General features: G+C 47.6%; 1 protein-coding gene across 5 annotated transcripts; it reads right to left on the bottom strand.

Moving 5' to 3' along the window:
- Positions 1-5,674: 5,674 nt before the first annotated feature.
- Positions 5,675-18,301, bottom strand: PLIN1 (perilipin 1). Of its 5 annotated transcripts, none has more exons than XM_074354325.1 (9): positions 18,137-18,295; positions 17,401-17,459; positions 14,467-14,665; positions 12,684-12,766; positions 11,182-11,446; positions 10,691-10,863; positions 8,702-8,914; positions 8,053-8,298; positions 5,675-7,233 (listed from the first exon to the last, which is right to left on the bottom strand). In XM_074354325.1, the coding sequence occupies exons 2-9, from the start codon at positions 17,446-17,448 to the stop codon at positions 6,892-6,894; spliced, it is 1,569 nt and encodes a 522-aa protein (XP_074210426.1). In that variant the 5' UTR covers positions 17,449-17,459; positions 18,137-18,295; the 3' UTR covers positions 5,675-6,891. The 5 variants fall into 5 exon arrangements, with proteins under 5 accessions (XP_074210426.1, XP_045372671.2, XP_074210425.1 ...); XM_045516715.2 differs by having other exon boundaries at positions 8,702-8,893; positions 14,467-14,671; positions 18,137-18,294; XM_074354324.1 differs by having other exon boundaries at positions 14,467-14,671; positions 18,137-18,294.
- Between the last annotated feature and the right edge of the window lie 906 nt (positions 18,302-19,207).

Consider the following 19,207-nt stretch of genomic DNA (forward strand, 5'->3'; position numbering starts at 1 on the left):
CACACTGTTGGTCCCAAATATTCTAAAGCAGTTGGGGTCCTCAGCTGGGATGATAGGGAGCAGCCTGTTACCATAGTGGTAAAAAAGAATCATTTAGACTCTGAATGCGAAGAAGCCCAAAACTAATCTCAGATCTTTGTACATGTAAATGTAACAAAAGGTGATGACAGTTGATGAAATCTCCTATTTAAGAGGAGGTACAATTATCATTACAAGTACATAGTAATTAAGTTTAGAGAAAATAAAATTAAAACTTTGTTACAATAAAAAAATTTTTTTTTAATTTTGTGATGTTAGAATTCACTGGAACTATCTGTATGAATTCAAGTCCTTGGAAAGAAATACTTTTTTTCTAGCTCTCACTAGAGGCTCTGCAATATTTTTCTATCACCAGGATTCAAGGGGCACGGGGAGGGTATAGCTCAAGTGGTAGAGCACATGCTCAGTGTGCATAAGGTCCTGGGTTCAATCCCCAGTACCTCCTCCAAGAATAAATAAATAAACCTAATTACCACCCCTACCAAAAAAAAAAACAAAAACAGTATTCACATGGCACACTCAGATACACATAACCCAGTGTCCAAGTCATGCTCTCTTTCACTGTTCCCCATTAGAAGTAGTTGATTCCATAGATTAGGTCCAGAACTGGAATAATGTTTAGTGGTCAGAAAACTCAGATGCTTTTAAAAATGTCTGTTGTAGCCCTCAAAGGACAAAGGCTCCAATTTAAAAAGGGGCAAAATTGTGACAATTTAAGCATCAAAAGAGTAAAGAATAATTATAGTTAATTGAAACAAGCTGAGTCTGGAAATTTATCTTTTCTGGAATTTGACAAGCTGACTTTACTATTTGCATGGGAAAGCAAGGAGCCAGAAGTTGCAAAGACGCTCCTACAGAAGAGCAGTGTAGGGGGTTTGCCCAACCAGATATGAAAACATATTTAAAGCTATTGTAGTCAGACAATGTGTTAATGCCACAGGAATAGACAAATAGAACACATCTGGAAACTTGATCTGTGACAGAGCAGAGAGTTGGGGGAAGCCAGACTATTCCATACCTGAGTCAGAACCTGGTCCCACTGCCCCACCTAGATGCAAGAAAATATCATTTAGGCATCAGACATCAAGTCAGAAGCTTCCAACTGGCTTCCATGAGAAACACTTAACCTTCCCACAGCACATAATTCAGTTAAGGAGAAACCAAAATTCAAGAAATTAGGAAATGTATAGAATATACATTACAAATTGGATACAAATAGGAAATGTATAGTTACCCATATGGGAGAAAAATATTAAATTCCAACATAAACCATACATAACAATTAATTAAATGTAAAAAGCAAAACTATGAAAATATTTAAAGAAAATATAAAGAAATATCTTCATGATTTCATGGTAGGGAGAAACACAACTCAAAATTGCAAAACATAAAGGAAAAGAGCTATAATTTTGACAAAATTAAAATTAAGAAGTTTTGCTCATTTAAAGAAACCATAAAGAGAATGAAAAGACAAGCCACACTGGAAGAAGGTATTTGTGACGCACAGAGCTGATAAAGGACTTGTATCTTCTAAATATCTATCTGATAAAGGAGCATATCTTCTAAAAATCAGTGAGAAAAGGAAAAACTACCAATAGAAAATTGCTCAAAAGTTTTGACAGACCCTTCACAGAGGGGAAATACAAATATTCAATAAGTGTAATAAACAACATTCACTATCACCGCCTATCAGGGAATTAAATCTACGGAGATACCATTATGCACACTTCAGATTCGCAAAAATGATTAAACCAAACAATATCAAGTGTTGGTAAGAATGTTGAGTGAGAGGACTCATATGCTTCTGGTGAGAGTGTAAATCAGAACAACCAAGTTGGAGGACAAATTGGCAATATCTAGTTAACGACACACATACCTTATGACTTAGCAATCCCACTCCTAATCGTATTCCCTAAGCAACTCATAACAATGTTTATTGCCAAAAGTATATAATAGTAAAAGTAACAGAAACAACCCAAGTGTCTGTTGACAGGAGACTGGAGTGGCAGAGATGGCAAGTTGCCCCTCCCGGCTAGGATACACTTCCCCTCCTTTTAAGACCTCTGATTTTTAACTAGATTTATGGTCACTCCAAGTATGACTATATTTCCCAGCCTCCCTTTCAGCTAGAAGTGACCATGTGGATAACTTTTGCCCAATAATTTATTAGTGGAAGTGGCGCATTTAATTTCTCCTTCCCCCTCGCTCTTGTCTGTGACTGGAATATGAAGTTGATGGCAGGGGCTGGAGCACCCATCTTGGCCTATGAGACAACTTGAGGAAAGGAAATCATTCACAGCAGAACAATAAGACAGAAAAAGCCTAATATCACTCATATGTGGAATCTAAAAAAAAAAAAAAGACAAATGAACTTATTTATAAAACAGAAACAGACTCACAGACATAGAAAACAAACTTATGATTACCACAGGGGGAGGAGGTGGGAAGGAATAAATTGGGAGTTCGAGATTTGCAGATACTGACTGGTATGTATAAAATAGATAAACAGGTTTATACTGTATAGCACAGAGAACTATATTCGATACCTTGTAGTAGCTTATGGTGAAAAAGAATATGAAAATGAATATATGTATACTTATGTATTACTGAACCATTGTGCTGTACACCAGAAATTGACACAACATTGTAAACTGACTATACTTCGATTTTTAAAAAAGTGAAAAAAAAAGACAGGAAAAGCCTGGCCTTCTACCTGCCACCGTAGAAGGCTATCCCAGCTCTGGACCACTCATCTCTCAGCTTTTACATGAGAGAGAAAAAAGCTTCTATCATATTTTGAACACTGTGTGCTAGTATGTATTATTGTTCAGCAAATATTTGCTCTTCTCCCTCTTCCCCTTCCTTGAGGACTTGCCCACATGACAGGCTTTGGCCAAAGGAAGGTGAATAGACATGCAAATGGAAGCCTTGTGGTCTCAGTTCTTGTGTGCCAGTGATTTGTTATGGGAAGAGCATGCCCCAGATAGCCACTGGAGATCCGAAACAGCACATCTGGAGCAGATCTGAACCCACACACAGCCAAGAGCCAAGTTCAGCTTGCAGAGCCTCTATGAGTGCCACAGTGATGAGCTGAACCAGAGTCGACCTGCTGGCCCACAAATGTAAGAATAAATGCACGGTGTTGTAAGCTGCTGAGTTTTAAGATAGTTTGTTATGCAGCAATACTATAGCAAAGGCTGACCAATACACACCATTATTTAGGACTTTCAGTTTCTCAAAACTGAATCAACTTTAACACAAAAAGACTAAATAAATTATTGCATATTTATATATACTTATTAAATATAAAATATATTTGTCTTAGTCCTTTTGGGCTGCTATAACAAAATACCACAGACTGGGTGCTTATAAACAACAGAAATTTATTTCTTTCAGTTCTGGAAGCTGGGAAGTTCAAGATCAGGACCCCAGCATCATGATGTTCTGATGAAGGTCCTCTTCTGGGTTCATATCCAGTGCCTTCTTGCTGTGTCCTCACCTGGTGGAAGACACAAGGAATCTCTCTGGAGTCCATTTCATAAGACCTAAGCACCTCCCAAAGGCCCCACCTCCTAATACTATCATCTTTGGAGGGTTAGGATTTCAACAAATGAATTTGTTGGGAGGGATACAAACAATCAGGCCATAGCAATAGTTGCATAATAAAAACTCTAGTGAAAATGAGTGATTCTTAAGAATTTAATTTCGAGTGGAAAAAAGCAGATCTCAGAAGAATGCATATAATTCAACTTAAAGTTCAAAGCATACAGAACTACATAATATTGGGATGGGTTATATACATAGGAAATAAATTTATAAACAAAAGCACAGGAATAGTAAACACAAAATTCAGGATTATGGATTTAGGAGGCAAGGCCAGGGTGGGAACATAGATATTACACAGGACGTTTTACCGGTTCTGCTCACGTCCTAGCTCTTACGTTGGGTGGTGGGTAGGAGAAAGGTCCAACAGCAGGCCGTGGGAGGAGGCCTCACTGAGCCTGTGCAGGGTCAGTCCCCTCTCTGCAAACAAAGGAAGCTCTGGATGCCCGCTAACTGTAGAGAGATGCCAGAAAGACATGCAGGAGCTTCCATTAACTCAGAGTTTATAGCACTGTTTAAAAGAAATCGACTTTTCAGTTTGTGATCCACATTTAAATATTTAAAATAATTTGATTAATGCATTTCATAAGTTTTGATTTAGTATGAAGTGCTTAAATGTTAAGGAAAATTATGCTTAATGCAATGAGCATTAAAACCCAAGTTGTAGAGGTCTCTTTCTTCAGGCACAGAAGTCCTTTGGATGTTAAGATCCCAGATAAGTATGGGGGTAAAAAGTAGTAAATGATTGCATGGATAAATGTATGCTATTATCTGTAATGGTTCTTTTTCCATTTCCAAAAGCTGTGATTGAATTGGCAGTGCATCTTGTGAGCTGGAGTAGAAAAGGGAGGACAATGTATTTCTCTAGAGAGGGACCTTGGCATCCCAGTGTGAAGCGGAGGTCCTCCTGAGGTCCTGAGCTACCAAAGATGAGCATGGGTGAGGCTTCACATCCATGTGAGCAAGAACGCTAGAGTGATGCCTCTCAGAAAAGAGAAAAGTCCCACATCCAGCCTGGAGCCAACGAAGCAAATTCCTACCATTTAGAGGAGATGATTTGCTCTCATTTCTCACCAGAAAATGTTCAGAAATACTGAGGGCCAATGCTCAGGGCACTTTGCTATCTAATTAGGAGATGTTTAATGATAAAAAGAGACTTTCTTAACACATCGTTTCTTTCCTAGGCTGTCCTGTTGCATATACTGGTCCCCAGCATCCTGGGGTGGGATGAGGGGTCTGAGCCTGGCAAGCAGGTGTGCTGATCGCTACGGTCCTGTCAAGGCCCCAAATGTCCTGGCTTGCTGAGAGGGGTATGGCCCAGGCGGAGCCATAGGATATGGAAGAATGGACAGTTAGGAGCATGTTTTCCAGAGCTCCAGGGGCAGGTGAGGTCCAGGACAGTTGGGCATTTCTCTATACACATCCAGGCCTGAGGCCAGTTCTCCAGCAGCTGCCCAGGGGAGCCCTGCCAGAGCTAGGCTGGGCTCTGTCTTCTTAGCCATGTCATATCAGCTTCTAAGAGACCCTCTTGCCAGACCCACACCCCCTCCCCAGGGAACTGCTAAGTGTGGTGTGGATTGAGAGGGTAGGGTGGGGGGCCAAGGCCAGTTCAAGGTCCTGACCATGTGTATGTCCATCAACCCTCCCCTCTCCTCATTCTGGGCATCCTCAGATTCCCAAAAACGTGGGTCAAGGACAATGACTCATTATACCAAATATCTGCCAGTGCCCAGAGTCAGCGTCAGGGACTGGACTCTAAGGTGTGCAACAGAGTGGGGACTGAAAGGGTGTTCATGGACCTGAGGTGGACCTATAGGGAATGAGTGTGTATTTATAGATGTCTAAAAGGACTGATGGAAGTGTCATAATTATCTGTGCAGCTGCAGATTACAATAACAAGAAAAACAAGTTTGGTTTGGAAGGCTACTTGGCATTATCTATCAATATTTAAAATGCACATTTTCCTTCAGTTGGCATGTCATGGTTCCAAGTTACAAATTTACTTGGAATATGCACACATCTACATGAAACATTTTGTATAAAGACATTTATTGTAGCACTGTTTGCAGGAGCAAAAAGCTGGAAACAACCTAGAAGTCCATGATTAAGGAACTAGTTTAGTCAAATATGGCACATTTATATTATATTATGAAGTGCTTACTATGTGGCCATTAAAGAGTAAGGAGGATTTATGATACTAATACAAAAAGATTTCTAAGATGTATTGTTAAGTGAAAAAAGCATTCCACAGTTTGTGTAAACAGACTGGGGAGTATATACATGTGTGCTTCCACATGCACAGCCCACAACTGGAAGGGTACACAAAAGACTGGTTGTTTTGAGGTTGGGGAACCAGAGAACTCAGAGAGGAAGGCACATACCCTTCTGCAATGTTTGAATTTTTAAATTATATGTATGCATTTCCTAGATTGACCAAATATTAGCATTTTCAAAAATAGGGCTTGGAATGAACTGTGGCTATAGAGTCTACATATATGGTCTATAATGAATGGTCACCATTGTCCCCCAGCACTGAGGGGGCCAGCATTCAAGAGGCTGAGGGAAGGGGGAATGTGCAGGTGGAAGGCAGTAAGGGTGGAAATGGAAAAGGGGCTGTGAGCAGGGAGGTGGCGCTACAGAGCACAGGCCAGGACTCAGCCTGTGGAAAGTGCAGGGGACTCAGAAAGTGATGCTAATACGCATATAAATACTCAAGAGCTTTTGCGCTGTTCCCTTCAAAGTAGTCTGCTGAGAGCCTGCATACTCAGAGGAATCTCTGCACTCAGGGCTTAAAAATGTGTCAGGATCTCCCGCTCGGACCCTCAGGGTGGTGACGCGTTACTCACTGGTGGCAAATACTTGTCTACAGAGGATGAATGTAAATATTGGAAACAGTTAGATGTCATTTGGCCACACATTTGGTTGAAGAAGTGAGAGGTCAAGGTAGGCAATTAATTTTTTGGTAAAAAACAAGGCATAGCATCAAAGCAGACTGCTACTCTGATGCTTCTCGAAAATAGGCTCTGACAGCTAAGGCCAAAAAGGATGCTCAAAAGATGATGTGTGCCTTGTCAGCATCCTTGGAATGAGGCTCAGGACCCAAGGGGACTACTTTGAATAAGTCAAGGCTCACTTGGACGTGTAGGTTCTGTTTGTTTGCTGGAGACAGCGGCCCTGGCCTTCGGTGGGGACGCGCCGGCCGTGCGGGGTGGGGGACAGGGGGCGGGGAGGGATGGGGGCGCGGTGGGCTCAGCTCTTCTTGCGCAGCTGGCTGTACTGCGCGCGCCCCAGGATGGGCTCCATGACACTGGGCCGGAAGAAGCTGTCGCTGACCCTGCGCGTGGGCTTCTCGCGGGGCATGGCCGGGAAGGCGGGGCGCGGGGCGGCGGGCGCTTCCACCCTGTCCTCGGCGCCCGGGCCCCGAGCGCTGCGCAGGCTGCCACGGGGCTGTGCGGGGCGCGGCGCGGGCTCCGGGCTGGCGGGCGGCGCCCCAGACCCCCTGCGCTCCGCCTCCTGGCGCTCCGCCTCGGCCGGCGGGTTGTCGATGTCTCGGAATTCGCTCTCCGGCTCCATCAGCGACAGCCTGGGGAGCTGAAGCCCAGCAAGCCGCGTTAGGGCCCCTACTTGGCCTTCGTCCCTGCACCTCCCACGCACCGCTTCCTCTGGGGCTCTGGCCTCCCCGGAGCCGCTGTCAGGGGGGTACAGGCGGGGGCGTGGGACAGGAGCGGATGGTGCAGGGGGGACCACTAAGGTCCTGCCCTCACTGACAGTGTGCACAGTCCAGACCCCCAAGGCAAGGAAGACAACCACCCTCTACAGCTGAGGAGACCTCGGGTCTCCCTCAGAGGTCCCTCAGTGGGAGGTCTGTGACTTTCCTGACCCTTCCTTGGGCCTGAGTTGTGGAATAAGGACGGCTCACACCTTGCCCCCCACTTGGGTCAAGGTACCCACTCCTGGTTCTGTTTTGGGCCCAAGGTGAACACCTGGCTGCCAAGACCCCTGTCATGCCTCTTGCTGAGAGTGACTGTGTAACACCCCCTCCCCCTAGCTCTAAGGGGCCTCCTGCCCTGACCGGCCCTCCTGGTGCCTGCATGACCTGTAACTTGCTCTGAAAAGGGACCCAGAGATTCCCAAAGTGATAGTATTGACACCCCTTGGGTTCTTCCTGTTGGTGACAGTTGTTAGAATTGGTATGGGGGCAGCTGCTGTCCCCTGGAACACAACCCACCCTCCAGCCACTTCCCAGGGAGTAGCATGCAAACCTGCCAGGTCCTTCAGTCAGGAGCTGAGGGGTGTGGGCTGTCCCACTGGGGACACCCAGACTGATGATGGGAGACCTCTCCAGCAGCAGGTGGGAAGGATGGATGTGGGGAAAGGTCTCAGGCCAGGGCCACAGGTCTCTATACTCACTGGCACATAGTGGACCACGGTGTCCACCACGTTGTCAGTAACACCCTTCAGGGCGTCGGACAGGGACATGGCCCTCCCTTTGGTGGAAGAGACAGCACGCGCCGGTGTAAGGTGCAGCATCCTCCCCGCCGTGCCCAGCACAGCTGCAGGTGCCCATGTCACGACTGAGATGGTACTCTGGAGGGCCTTCTGCAGGGTGTGTGCCACACTGCCCAGGAGGCCTTGTGGGCCAGGCAGAGCTGCTCTCTGGGGGCCAGAGCAAGGTCAGTGCTTCTGCAGCTGTTCCACGGCACCTCCCCAACCCTTCCCCTTCCCACCATCCCCAGAGCTAGAGGGGAAAGAACATGGGTACCAAATTGAAAAACTATCGGCCTGGCTCTTGGGCAGGTCATTTCTATTCTCTGAACCTCGGTTCCTTTATCTGCAAAATGGGGATGACAATCTTTGTCTTGCCTATTTTATGGGCTTATTGTGAGGGTCAGCTGAGAGAACTTTGTTAGCTAGGCATTTAGGGATGAGGTGAAGAGTTCTGTACTCATGTACCACGTCCCTAGGCCTGGGGACAAAAGACCCTGTTTCACCCTGTGCCTCTGCTTCTCACCCCCTCCAGGCTCCCGCATCCTCACTCGGCTTCCACTCTCTCCCTTACCTCACTGAGCTTGTTCTCGTCAGTCTCTGATTCCTCCTCCTCCTCTGTCTCCTCCCCGTCTGTGTCCTTCTGGTCATCATGGTCCTCCTCCTGAGTGGCAGTGAGGTTGTGCAGCCAGGGCACCCGCACCTCGCTTTGCCGCCGGGACACCACCTGCATGGCCGCTGATGCGCCCCACTGAGCCAGGCTGCTCTGAGGGCGGGAAGGCAGCAGCTACTGGCTTCACAGCCCCTGCTAGTGGCCAGGCAGCCCCAGCAAGCAAAGCCCCTCGTCCCCAGGGTCAGGTGGGGGCAGGTGAGCAGGGCCTGGCCCCAGTAGACTGTTCTTCAAACTTTTTATGGAGTGATAACTTACACCCCCTAAGGTGCACATAGCTTTAGCATATAGCTCTGAGAATTTTTAGAAACACTCCTGTGTAATCACCACAGCTGAAGCTATAGACCATTTTCAACACTCCAGAAGACTCCCTATGCCCCTCCATACCCTCCAAGGGTGACTACATTCTGGCCTCTGTCACCAAACTTTGATGTTGTCCATTTTTGAGCTTCATGTAAATGGACCGATACAATGTGTTTTCTTTCACGAATAGCTTTTGTTCAACTGTTATATCATGAGATTCATCCATATTATTGAATGTCAAAGTAGTTCCTTCTTTTTCATTTCTGCACCATATTCCATTGTATAAATATAACACAATTTACTCTTTCTACTGTTGATGGATGTTTGTGTTGTTTCCAGTTCTTGGCTAAGAGTAAAGCTGATAGGAACATTTTGAACATGTCTTTAGGGGGACCTAATCTCTCATCTCTGTTGGGTGGAATTGCGGGGTCATAGGAGATATATATGTTTAGCTTTAGTAGCTATTCCCTGCAGATCTTTAATAAAGGCTGAAAACAATCAAGCAGGCCTGAGGGTCCCATGGGAGGAAACTGACCTGGGAAGGTGGGTTAGCATGGCTAGCTAGAGGCACAGCTTGGCCTGTTTCAGACCTCCAGAGAGCCCTACAATCAGGGCCTCCTTGTGACACTACTTTAGAGGACACTATTATTTCCTATGTGAACAGTAGTGTCTGAGGTTGTGCAGTACAGTGGCCCCACCCACTAGGGGCTAGGACAGGACAGAGGAGTTAGTCTAGCCTCCATGGGGAAGTGACCACCCTCCCCAGTGCAGGGGACAGAGGAGAACTACTATTGCTGTATCTCAACTGGAGCTACCAAACCTGCACATAGTCGGTTCTCAGAAAATATTTGCTTGAATGAATGAGCCAGTCCTGATGATGCTTTTAAAAATACCACCTTCATGATGGCTGAAAAGGGATTATCTTGTTTGCTGACCTTTTGGCTTTAATGTTGTTTTTATTTCCTTTTGGTTTTTTGGCCTTGTTTCTTTACTAAAGTTCCCATGAAAAAAATCCAGGCTATCTCTCACACAAAGAGGTGGGTGTGGGGTGTGGTGGGGAAAAAGCCTGGGCCTAGAAAGGCAGCTTTACCTTGGGTGCAGTGGGATACAAATTAGAAGCCTCTCAAAGGGAAACCAGAACCCTGGGGGCAGTCAGGGACACAGCCCAGCTGGGGCTGTCTTCCTAACAGAAGGAATTTTGTGCCTTGCTTATTTACAGGTGACACTCCGTAGTGCCTAGAGAGCAGATTGGGGGCTCTCTGCTTCCTTTGCCTGGGAGGATGAAGGCTGGGGCGGGGTGGGGGTGGGACTCAGGGGCAAAATGGGAGAGATAGAAGTGGGTGGTGGGGCAGGACCACTGTAACAAGCGGGACTGCCCTCAGCTCAAGTTCTGTCCTTTCTCTCCCCTTGCATCCTAAAGGACTAGCTCTCTGCCCACCCCCACCCCTATCCCCCCACCTTAGACCTAAAGTCCCAGCCCAGGTTGGAAGAGAGGATGTTCCCAGGACAGGAGGCAGAGTCAGGTAAGGGATGGGAGGGTCACATGGCTCCCAAGCCTTGGGTCAATCAGAGCTCAGGGTAGACACTCACCAGGGGTGCCACACCTGGGATCCACATGGCCAGGGCATGGCCCTGTTTAAGCGCCCGGGCTGTGGTCTGCAAGGTGTGTTGAGAGAGGGTGTTGGCCAGGGCTCCAACTCTGCTCATGAGGCTTGGTTTGGCCTTGGGAGGTTTCTGGGAATGCTGGTGTCCTGGAGCAGGCACTTGGTAGGAGTTTGAGGGAGAAGGAAAGAAAGCAGATCAGAGAGGGGCTGAGGAAAGCTGGGTTGTGTCTAGGGATGGATGGTGGTCATCCTAGCTCCACCACAAGCTCACTGGTGACTTGGGCAACTTACTTTCCCCACTTGCAAGTGGGGAGACGGGCTAGATGAGGATGGGTCCATCTGAAAATCTCGCTGGGCCCTCCCTGTCCCAGAGCAGTAGCTAGGTGAGCCCTGGCCACCTCTTGCTAATTCCCAGGCAGCATGGGTGGCTAACTCTGTCCCCAGGGTGGATCTGCCAGACCCCCTAACAACAAATACCTGACTCTTCCTTGGCTGGAGGAAGGAGGAACTCTACCACCTTCTCAACACCACCCAAGGCCAAGTCGGCCCCTCCAGAGGCCAGCCGGCCGGCTCGGGTGTTGGCGGCATATTCGGCAGTGTCTTTGGCCATCCCCCAGGCGAGCTCACAGCCGGCCAGAGCAGCCCCTAGGACCTTATCTGAAGTGCTGGCAATGGGCACACTGATGCTGTTCCTGGCACTGCGAAGCCGGGTGGAGATGGTGTCCTTCAGCTCAGAGGCGATCTGGGAGAAATGTGGAGGGGAGTTAGGCGTGTGGATCTGGCAGGCCCTAAGCCCAGTTTCAGGAAATCCTCATTTAAAAGCCCAGGGGACTGGCACCAATATTTGGGCACTTTGATTAAGCTAAACTTTAAAGAGAAAAAGCACAAGCCCTCCCTGTGCCAACCACCTGGATCTCCTGGCTTCTTTGTGCCCCATTTCTCCCTGGCAAGATCCTGACCATCCTTTGAAGACCCCAAAGACCACCTCCTTGATAACTAACCTGTCCTAACATGCACACAAGGCATGTCCTCTTCCAAATTCCTCTGCTGTCTCCTCTGTCTTTCTCTCAGAACTCACATTCCTATCTGCATTTATATTGACTTATAGGTGTGGTTGATCTACCTACAAGTTCTGCATTGAAATAACGTCTTTTTCTCCTATTAGCTTGGGAGCTCCTTAATGACAAAGATCTTGCCCTTTATCTGGAAAAAATAAGTGAAGAGCACAGGCCTCAGAGCCAAATAGACCTGCTCTCACGTGGCCTCCACTTAAGGCTGTGTGGTGAGGGGAAAGTCACTAGTTTCCTCATCTATAAAATAGGGAAACCCACCTGTATCCCAGAGGGCTGACCAGAGGGTTAAATGAGAGGGAGGAGGGATCTATAAGTCACGTTATGACCCCTGGCACAGGGCGGGGCTCAGTAAATGTTTGTGGGATGGATGGTAATTTGTCAGTGAGATGGATGAGGTCTGACACTGAAACATATCCCCCCAAAGCCCCTGACATGGGCCTTACCATGACAAATACCTAATGAATACATATCCAGGTGAAGTGACTTTTTCAGTCTCATGGTCCATAAAGTGTTGGATCTTGAGGCCATGGAACTACAATTCTGGGATCGGATGAGTGTGATCCATGATCTTAGGTGACTGTAGTCACCAAATGGTCCAATGTAGGCCCACAGGGTAACTGGTAAAGGGGAGATCAGAAGCAGTGGACCCCACCCCAAGCTCCTGTCTGAATTTGCCTCTGGGCTATGTCTGATTGTTTCAGAAAGCCTACCTTCATTTGGTGCACAGGGAAAGGAAGAAGCCCATTGTGTGGTCTTAGGGGCAGGCAGCAGTCACCTGCCTTGGAGGGTGTGTGCCACAGAAACGAAAGACTCACAGTCGTGGCATCATCAGCCCATGCTCTCTCCTTCCCGGAGAGGCAGTGACAGCTGCATGTGGGAGCATTAGAGAAGAGGGGAGGGGCTCACCTTTTCAGGAGGATACTGAAGGGCTGGGATCTTTTCCTCCAGGTGGTCTAGGCCTCGGCAGGCCAGCTCATTGGCGGCTATGACTGGAAGCAAAAGGCCATGGTGAAGTGAGCCCTGATCCCACTATGAGAGCCTAGCAGGGGCCTCTGTGCCAAAGAAGGTGCCCTGGAGCCCTCAAAACCTCCAGGCCTGCTACCTTCAAAGCATCTGGGAACCTGAGGCCCTCTGCCATCTTTAGCCCCATCCACTGTGACTCCTTGGGACCAGGATGTCTTCCCTCTGAGTAGAAACTTTGGACTCCTGCAGAGCTGCACGCAAAGCCCAGAGCCTGCATCTCCAGCATGTGGCTCCAGGCAAGTCACACCCTGGCTGAGCCTCAGATTCCCCCTTTGGAAAATGTGGATTAATGTGGGCAAATCTTGCATGGTTGTCGTGAGGAGAAAGTGACAGAAACTATGTGAATCACCAAAAGATACTGGTCTCTCCCCTCTTCTCCTCCGTCCCCTCTCTGGGTGAACATGAGAGGGGAGAGCAGAGGTGTGAGGGGGAAGGGGCAGCATGGCCCTGGGATGGGCCTTGGTAGGAGCAGGGCTGGCACTGCTTAGTTCTAGAGCTGACAGGCTGGTCTAGAGTTTCAGATGTCTGTGGCCCTTCCTTTTAACCTCTGGGAGTGAGATGGTCAACAGTGGGAAGCAGGTCACAGGGAAAAGAAAGGGGTGAGAGCAGGAAGATGCAAATGCTCCTGGGAGAGATGCCCAGGGGCTGCTGACATCATCAGCCCTGCGGTCATGACCGTGGAGATCACAGTTTTAAAGGACATCCATATATTCTCTTTCATATATTCTTTCTCCAGATATCTTAGGTTTCTTCACAAAATTCTCAAGCAGCAGAGAGCCCAGGTGACTTCCAATTGGGCAAAATGAGACCTAGGGAAATTACTGAAGGAGCCTGCAGGCAGAGAGGCTGGCCCAGGCCCAGGTCTTCTTTACATCTGTCCTCTCCTGTCTGCTGTGCCGACCCCTCAGATACCCATGATTCTCTAATTAGGACGGTGGAAGGACCTAGACTTCTGGAACTTCCCTTAGCCCTGACAAGAGCTGTGCCTTGGACACCGTATTTTCAAATGAAGCAGAACAGTCTGAGCAGGGGCAAGACTGGTAAGGTCCTCCGGCTCCTGGTCCTCCCGGTCTTCCCTGACTGGTAGCTCTCTGCTGCCCCTCCCTGTCATGGGGCTGGTACCATCAGCTGCTGGACCCCACAGGCTTCCCCTCCTCCTCCATTCCCCCCAGCCCTGCCGGGCCAGCCCCAGTGCCTCCTGCCCTTGCCCTTGAGCCAGACTCTGCTAGTTCCTGCTGCTGCTGCTGGATTTGGAGCTAAAGTGGGTGTGTGGTCTGCCATGGGCCCTACTCCCACCACTGCCCGCATAGCTCTGCCCATCCCTTCCCCTGCCAATCCTTTGTCCCATCATTGTCATCCTAGGAAAGTGCCAGCTGGGCTATAGATGAGGCAGCTATAGATGAGAAGAGACCTATATTTATATTTATATCTGTATTTATATCTATATCTGTATCTATATTGTCTATATCTATAGATGAAAAGACTATGTAATAGGATGTAGGTAGTTAGGAAGGCAGTCAGACAGACAAACAAAAAGGCAGACAGACATACTGGCAGACAGACAAACAAGCTATCAGATAGGCTGACAGATGGGCAAACAGACTGGCAGGCAGTCAGTGAGCATCAGTGAACAGGCAGGTAGCCTCCGAGTACCACAAGGACTCACACTGGGTGGATAGCCTGCGGACCACCGGCTCCATGCTCCAGGCGGCCAAGCTGCTGGCGCCTTGCACGCCCTTCTCGTAGGCATTGCATACAGAGGCCACCAGGGGGTGGGCTTCCTTGGTGCTGGTGTAGGTCTTCTGGAAGCACTCACAGGTGCCACTCACCACCGGCAGCTGCAGGACCCGCTGCAGCACGTTCTCCTGCTCCTGCCACGGGAGGAAGGCAGGCACTGAAGTCATTCCACCTCCTTCTCCTGCCTCCTGGAAGACAGCCCACTCGGGCTAGCCTGGGTCCAGGAGACCTAGGAGGAACCCAGACTAGAGAGGTCTTTGGATGCCCCACAGGAAAAACAAGAGCCAGGCTGCGGCACTCTCCTGGTCACAGTCCTGGCTCTGGAAGGCTGCTGAGGCACTCTCCATCTGCCAGGGGCCAAATGCCACTGCACTTTGCAGCAACCCCACTTAAACTTAATGGGAGAGAGCAAGTGTGCCAGCAGACCTGTCTAGCATTGCAGTCCACCTTGGAAGCTTCAGCTGAACATTTTTCTGGTCTTTCTGGGAGACTGCCTCCCTGTCTGTGTATGCTGGTCCCACCGCCGAGATGCTCCCCTCCCCTCCCCTCCCCTAGTCCTTTCTGTCTGGTAAAATGCCACTCCCTCAAGACACGGCTTGAGTATCCCGGCTTCTGTGAAGCTTCCTGACTCTCCTCCTTCACAGCAGAAGCCATCACTTCCCTCCCTGGAATGTCTCCATACTTGTCACATGGTGCTGTGCTTGTCCTGGGCATGTGTGTACTTGTCTCTCTCCCAGCAGACTGTTATCTCGGTATCTCCAGGGCTCAGCCTAAAGCTTGCACAGTAATGTTAGTCGAATAAACGAATCACGTGAGGGCTGCACCTACTAGAAGGTGGAAGTTTAGATCTGCCCAACTGCACAGAATCACAGAATCTTAGGCCTCCAGGGGCCTGTGCAGCAAGAGTGCTTCCCACAGTCCCTCTGGGAGGCTCGTATTTGGACGTCTCCTTGGATGGAGCTCACTGGTCAGAGTGGCTTATGCCCCTTGTTGGACAGTGTTGCTGAGCTGAAATCCACCTCCACCCACTGCTCCACCCTCTGCCTTCTGAAACAACACCGAGTAAACCTATTTCATCATTCATGGGCTGGCCTTTCACATATTTGGATACAAATATGTCTCCCTTTAGTGGTCCCTTCTCCATGCTAAAGAGCTCTAGTTCTTAACTTAGTTTACAAATGGCTCAGCACCCTGATCTGGTGATTTCCTCCTCTGCCCACACTACAGTCTGGAGTTGCTATTCTTAAAAATATAGCACTCAAACTTGAAGACAGCATTCCAGGTATGGTCTGAACATATGGGATATATTGAAACCATCACTTCTCATTACTGGGGTGCTGTGCTCTTATTAATGCATTCTAACTATGGCAGCAGCCACATAATTAAACTTCAGATCACCTAGGAATGTAAGTGAAAAAACAGTTTCTGAGTTTTAAAAAAATGTGGACTCTAGTCTTGCAGAGGGAAACAACATTTACTCAGTGCCATTATGCTCCAGGCACTGATCGGGGTGCTTTGGTGGCATGACCTCATTTAATTCTAACAGTCACCCTCTGAAGTCAGCATTATTACTACCACCTTGCAGAACAGAAGACAAAGACTCAGAGATGTGACGTGACTTACCTGAGATCACACAGCTAGTAAGTGGCAGAGCCAGGATTCCAACTCAGGCCTGAAAAGGCATAGCTGGGGTTTGGTTCAAAATAACACAGGGTCAAGGAATAGATGGAATGAGGATGAGGCAGGATTGTCCATGGATTATGGTTGTTGGGGTTAGTGAAGGATATTATATTTTTCTGTCTATTCTTACGAATGTCAAGAACTCTTCACACAAACTTCCCAAGTCTGACTCAGATGCTCTAGCTCTCTCTGTGGCTTTGAATATTCACTGCTGCATGGTTCTTCTCTGGATGTGAGGACCTAGCCTCTTCTATTTGTAGGGGGCTGAGTTAGAGGACCCACCAAGACTTGTAGGTACACTAGACAGGAAGCTACAATATTTTAGCTTCTGGTCTTGCAGGTGAGTTTGAAATTTGAACTAGAAGAAGACTATGACTGTAAACAAGAAAATGTTTTCTTTAACATTTTGGACAGAGCCTTCAGGGCTTGTTTTAGGCAAAGCCAAAGAGGGAGAAAAGTCCTGGTAAGGGAATAAACTACCACGCGTTAGGATGGCTCAACTACGCACTTGACCATTTTATGCTTTTTGTGTTCTGTGATTCAATACAAAACTTAACATGGTGATTCCTAGTGCAAAGGTTAGTTAAATCCTAACTTGGGACAAGATGGGTGTTGTATGGGTTCACAGTTTGTAAGCTTCACTATTTTAACTGTGCCTTAATTAGAGAGGCCTTGCCAGGAGGCATCCGGTACACCTAAAAGTGTCAAACAACTTGGAGTCACAGTGAAAACCAGGCTAGACACACAACACTGGACACACTGTCCCTCTACCTCCTTCCCACGTATAGCAGCACAGGCAGTGCACCGTGTAACTCCAAGAGGGCGCCATTTACACGGACTACAACATGCACGCCGCCTCTGGAGTTATGAGTGCAGTGGCTCAGTCTGAATATTCCACCTGGGTGGACAAAGCATGGGCTTCTGCATCTGGGTTTAGAATTCAGTGGTTCTCCTCTTCTCCTTTCCCTTCCAGCCAGTTTTAATAGGCACCCCTCACGCCCAACCCCACATCCTCTAACAGCCTCCTGCAAAAGGTAGTAAGGACAAGAATAACAAGACATCATAGTCAGTGAATTATGAATATAATTTAGATGTTTCTTGCTCTAAGTCCCCTGACCTCTTCTCCCAGCTACTTCTTCCCCCCTCAGTTGTCCACTGCCTCATACAAGCCCACGTTACTTACAGGGAGATCTCCATCCAGCAGGGTTGGGCCCTTGTTGACTGCCATCATAGCTCTTCAAGCTGCAAAGCAGAGGGTCACAAGTCCATGAGAAGCCCTCAACTTGAGATCCACAGGGCCAGTCCCCTACTGCTCATGGCCACCAATGGGGCCCAGGCTGCCTGGGAGCTCAAATTTCCTGAACAGAAGGCATTGTGTTGGAGGATGAATGTCACAGACAAGTGACCATTCGTTAGAGCCTCATAGGGACAAAATGCCCCACAGCTTACTTGTCAAGACTGATGTTTCTTACAAGGGTTCAGAGTAAGAAACACAAAATGAAAGTAGTTTTAAGAGGTTTTAGATGAACTTTAGGAGCTCTTAAGTGAGGGTCCTACAGAGACTAAAGTAAGAAGTTTCAGGTATAATCTTTTTTTTTTTTTTTTAACAAAAAAGTTCTGCATTAATTCCTCTCTTTTTAAGCAAGCTCTGTGCTCAACCAGATGAGAAAGTAGTCACTCTTAAAACCAGCTATTTCAGCTATGTTCTGGAAAAGCTAGTGGCCCCGGAATATTTACTCTACACTCTTGGTCATTCACCTTGAATAATCTCTCCCTCAGTGGTTTCCCTGCAGCCTCTTCATGCTCAGAAAAATTCCCAGGAGATCCTTACCCTCAATTTATTTTCCTTAACTCTCAGAAACAAACCAGGTAAGGCAGATGTCCCAGGACTGCCCCCCGCCCCTGGCCCCGAAACTTACTCCAGCTGATGCTGCCTCAGTTCCACAAGCCCAGGCTGCAGAGCGTCTCCTCTGGCAGAAACAATTCCAGTTGCTCTGGGGAGACAAGCAAAGCTACTAACACCTCCCAGCTGGAGGAGGGCAGACAGGAAGAGAAAGCTGGGTCAGCCGGTTGTCATGGTTATTTTTGACCCAGGATCCCCCGGGCATATCCTAACTTCTGGAAGGAGATGCAGCCAACTAGGAGGTAGATCACAGAGCTGAAGGAGAACTGGGGGAGTTATTATTCCAGAGTCATGAAACATCTGTTCTGTAACACATTTCTGGCCCCCAGTTCTCAAAAAACTGTTTTCTAGAAAGGTGTTGGGATATATATATCGTTAAACTCATAAGCTCTGTAAAGTTTTATAATCTTTGGCTCCTTTTCCACAGAGGACACTGTGGGACCATTTTCAACCCATTTCCCTCATCCCTATTTTTTCTTACTATCAAGAAGGAATTTTGAACAGTTAAGATTTAAACCCACACAGGAACAGAGTTCACCTAAATGTACTAGTCTTTGATTATGAAGATAAATTGCTTTCAGTGAAGAAGAGATCCAGAGCTGGGGCTGACTCCTTGACAATCTAGCCTTTGAAGGAGCAATGTCAACCTCTGTAAATCCTAGATTTCAAGAAAGTTTACTGAACTCTACCTGGTCTTAGATGCCACCAGAATATGCAGTGGGAGAACCAACTGGATTTTGTCCAGTATGAAAAAGTGACAATGTTGACCAAGAGTCTGTTGCAGATCAACAGCCTCCAGACAACCAAGAACTATCATTTCTCATCCCTTCCTTAGCAATGAATCAGGCAGGAACCCAAGTTCTAATTCTTGGCTTCAAAGATGCTGGAGGACCATGGTGTAAGTCATAGATTTCAGATTGTCTAAGAAGAGCCTTTTAATTAAAACAGGTAATAGGACAAAAGTTAATTTCCTTATTTTTGGTAGAATCATATCTATTGTTGACTCTCTGCTAAGTTGTATACTGTGGGCAGCAGGAGAAAGGAAGCGGGTGGGAAGAAATGTTGATTTGTGACAGATCCTTTGTAA

The sequence above is a fragment of the Camelus bactrianus genome, chromosome 27 (genome assembly GCF_048773025.1).
Source record: "Camelus bactrianus isolate YW-2024 breed Bactrian camel chromosome 27, ASM4877302v1, whole genome shotgun sequence".
NCBI lineage: Eukaryota > Metazoa > Chordata > Mammalia > Artiodactyla > Camelidae > Camelus > Camelus bactrianus.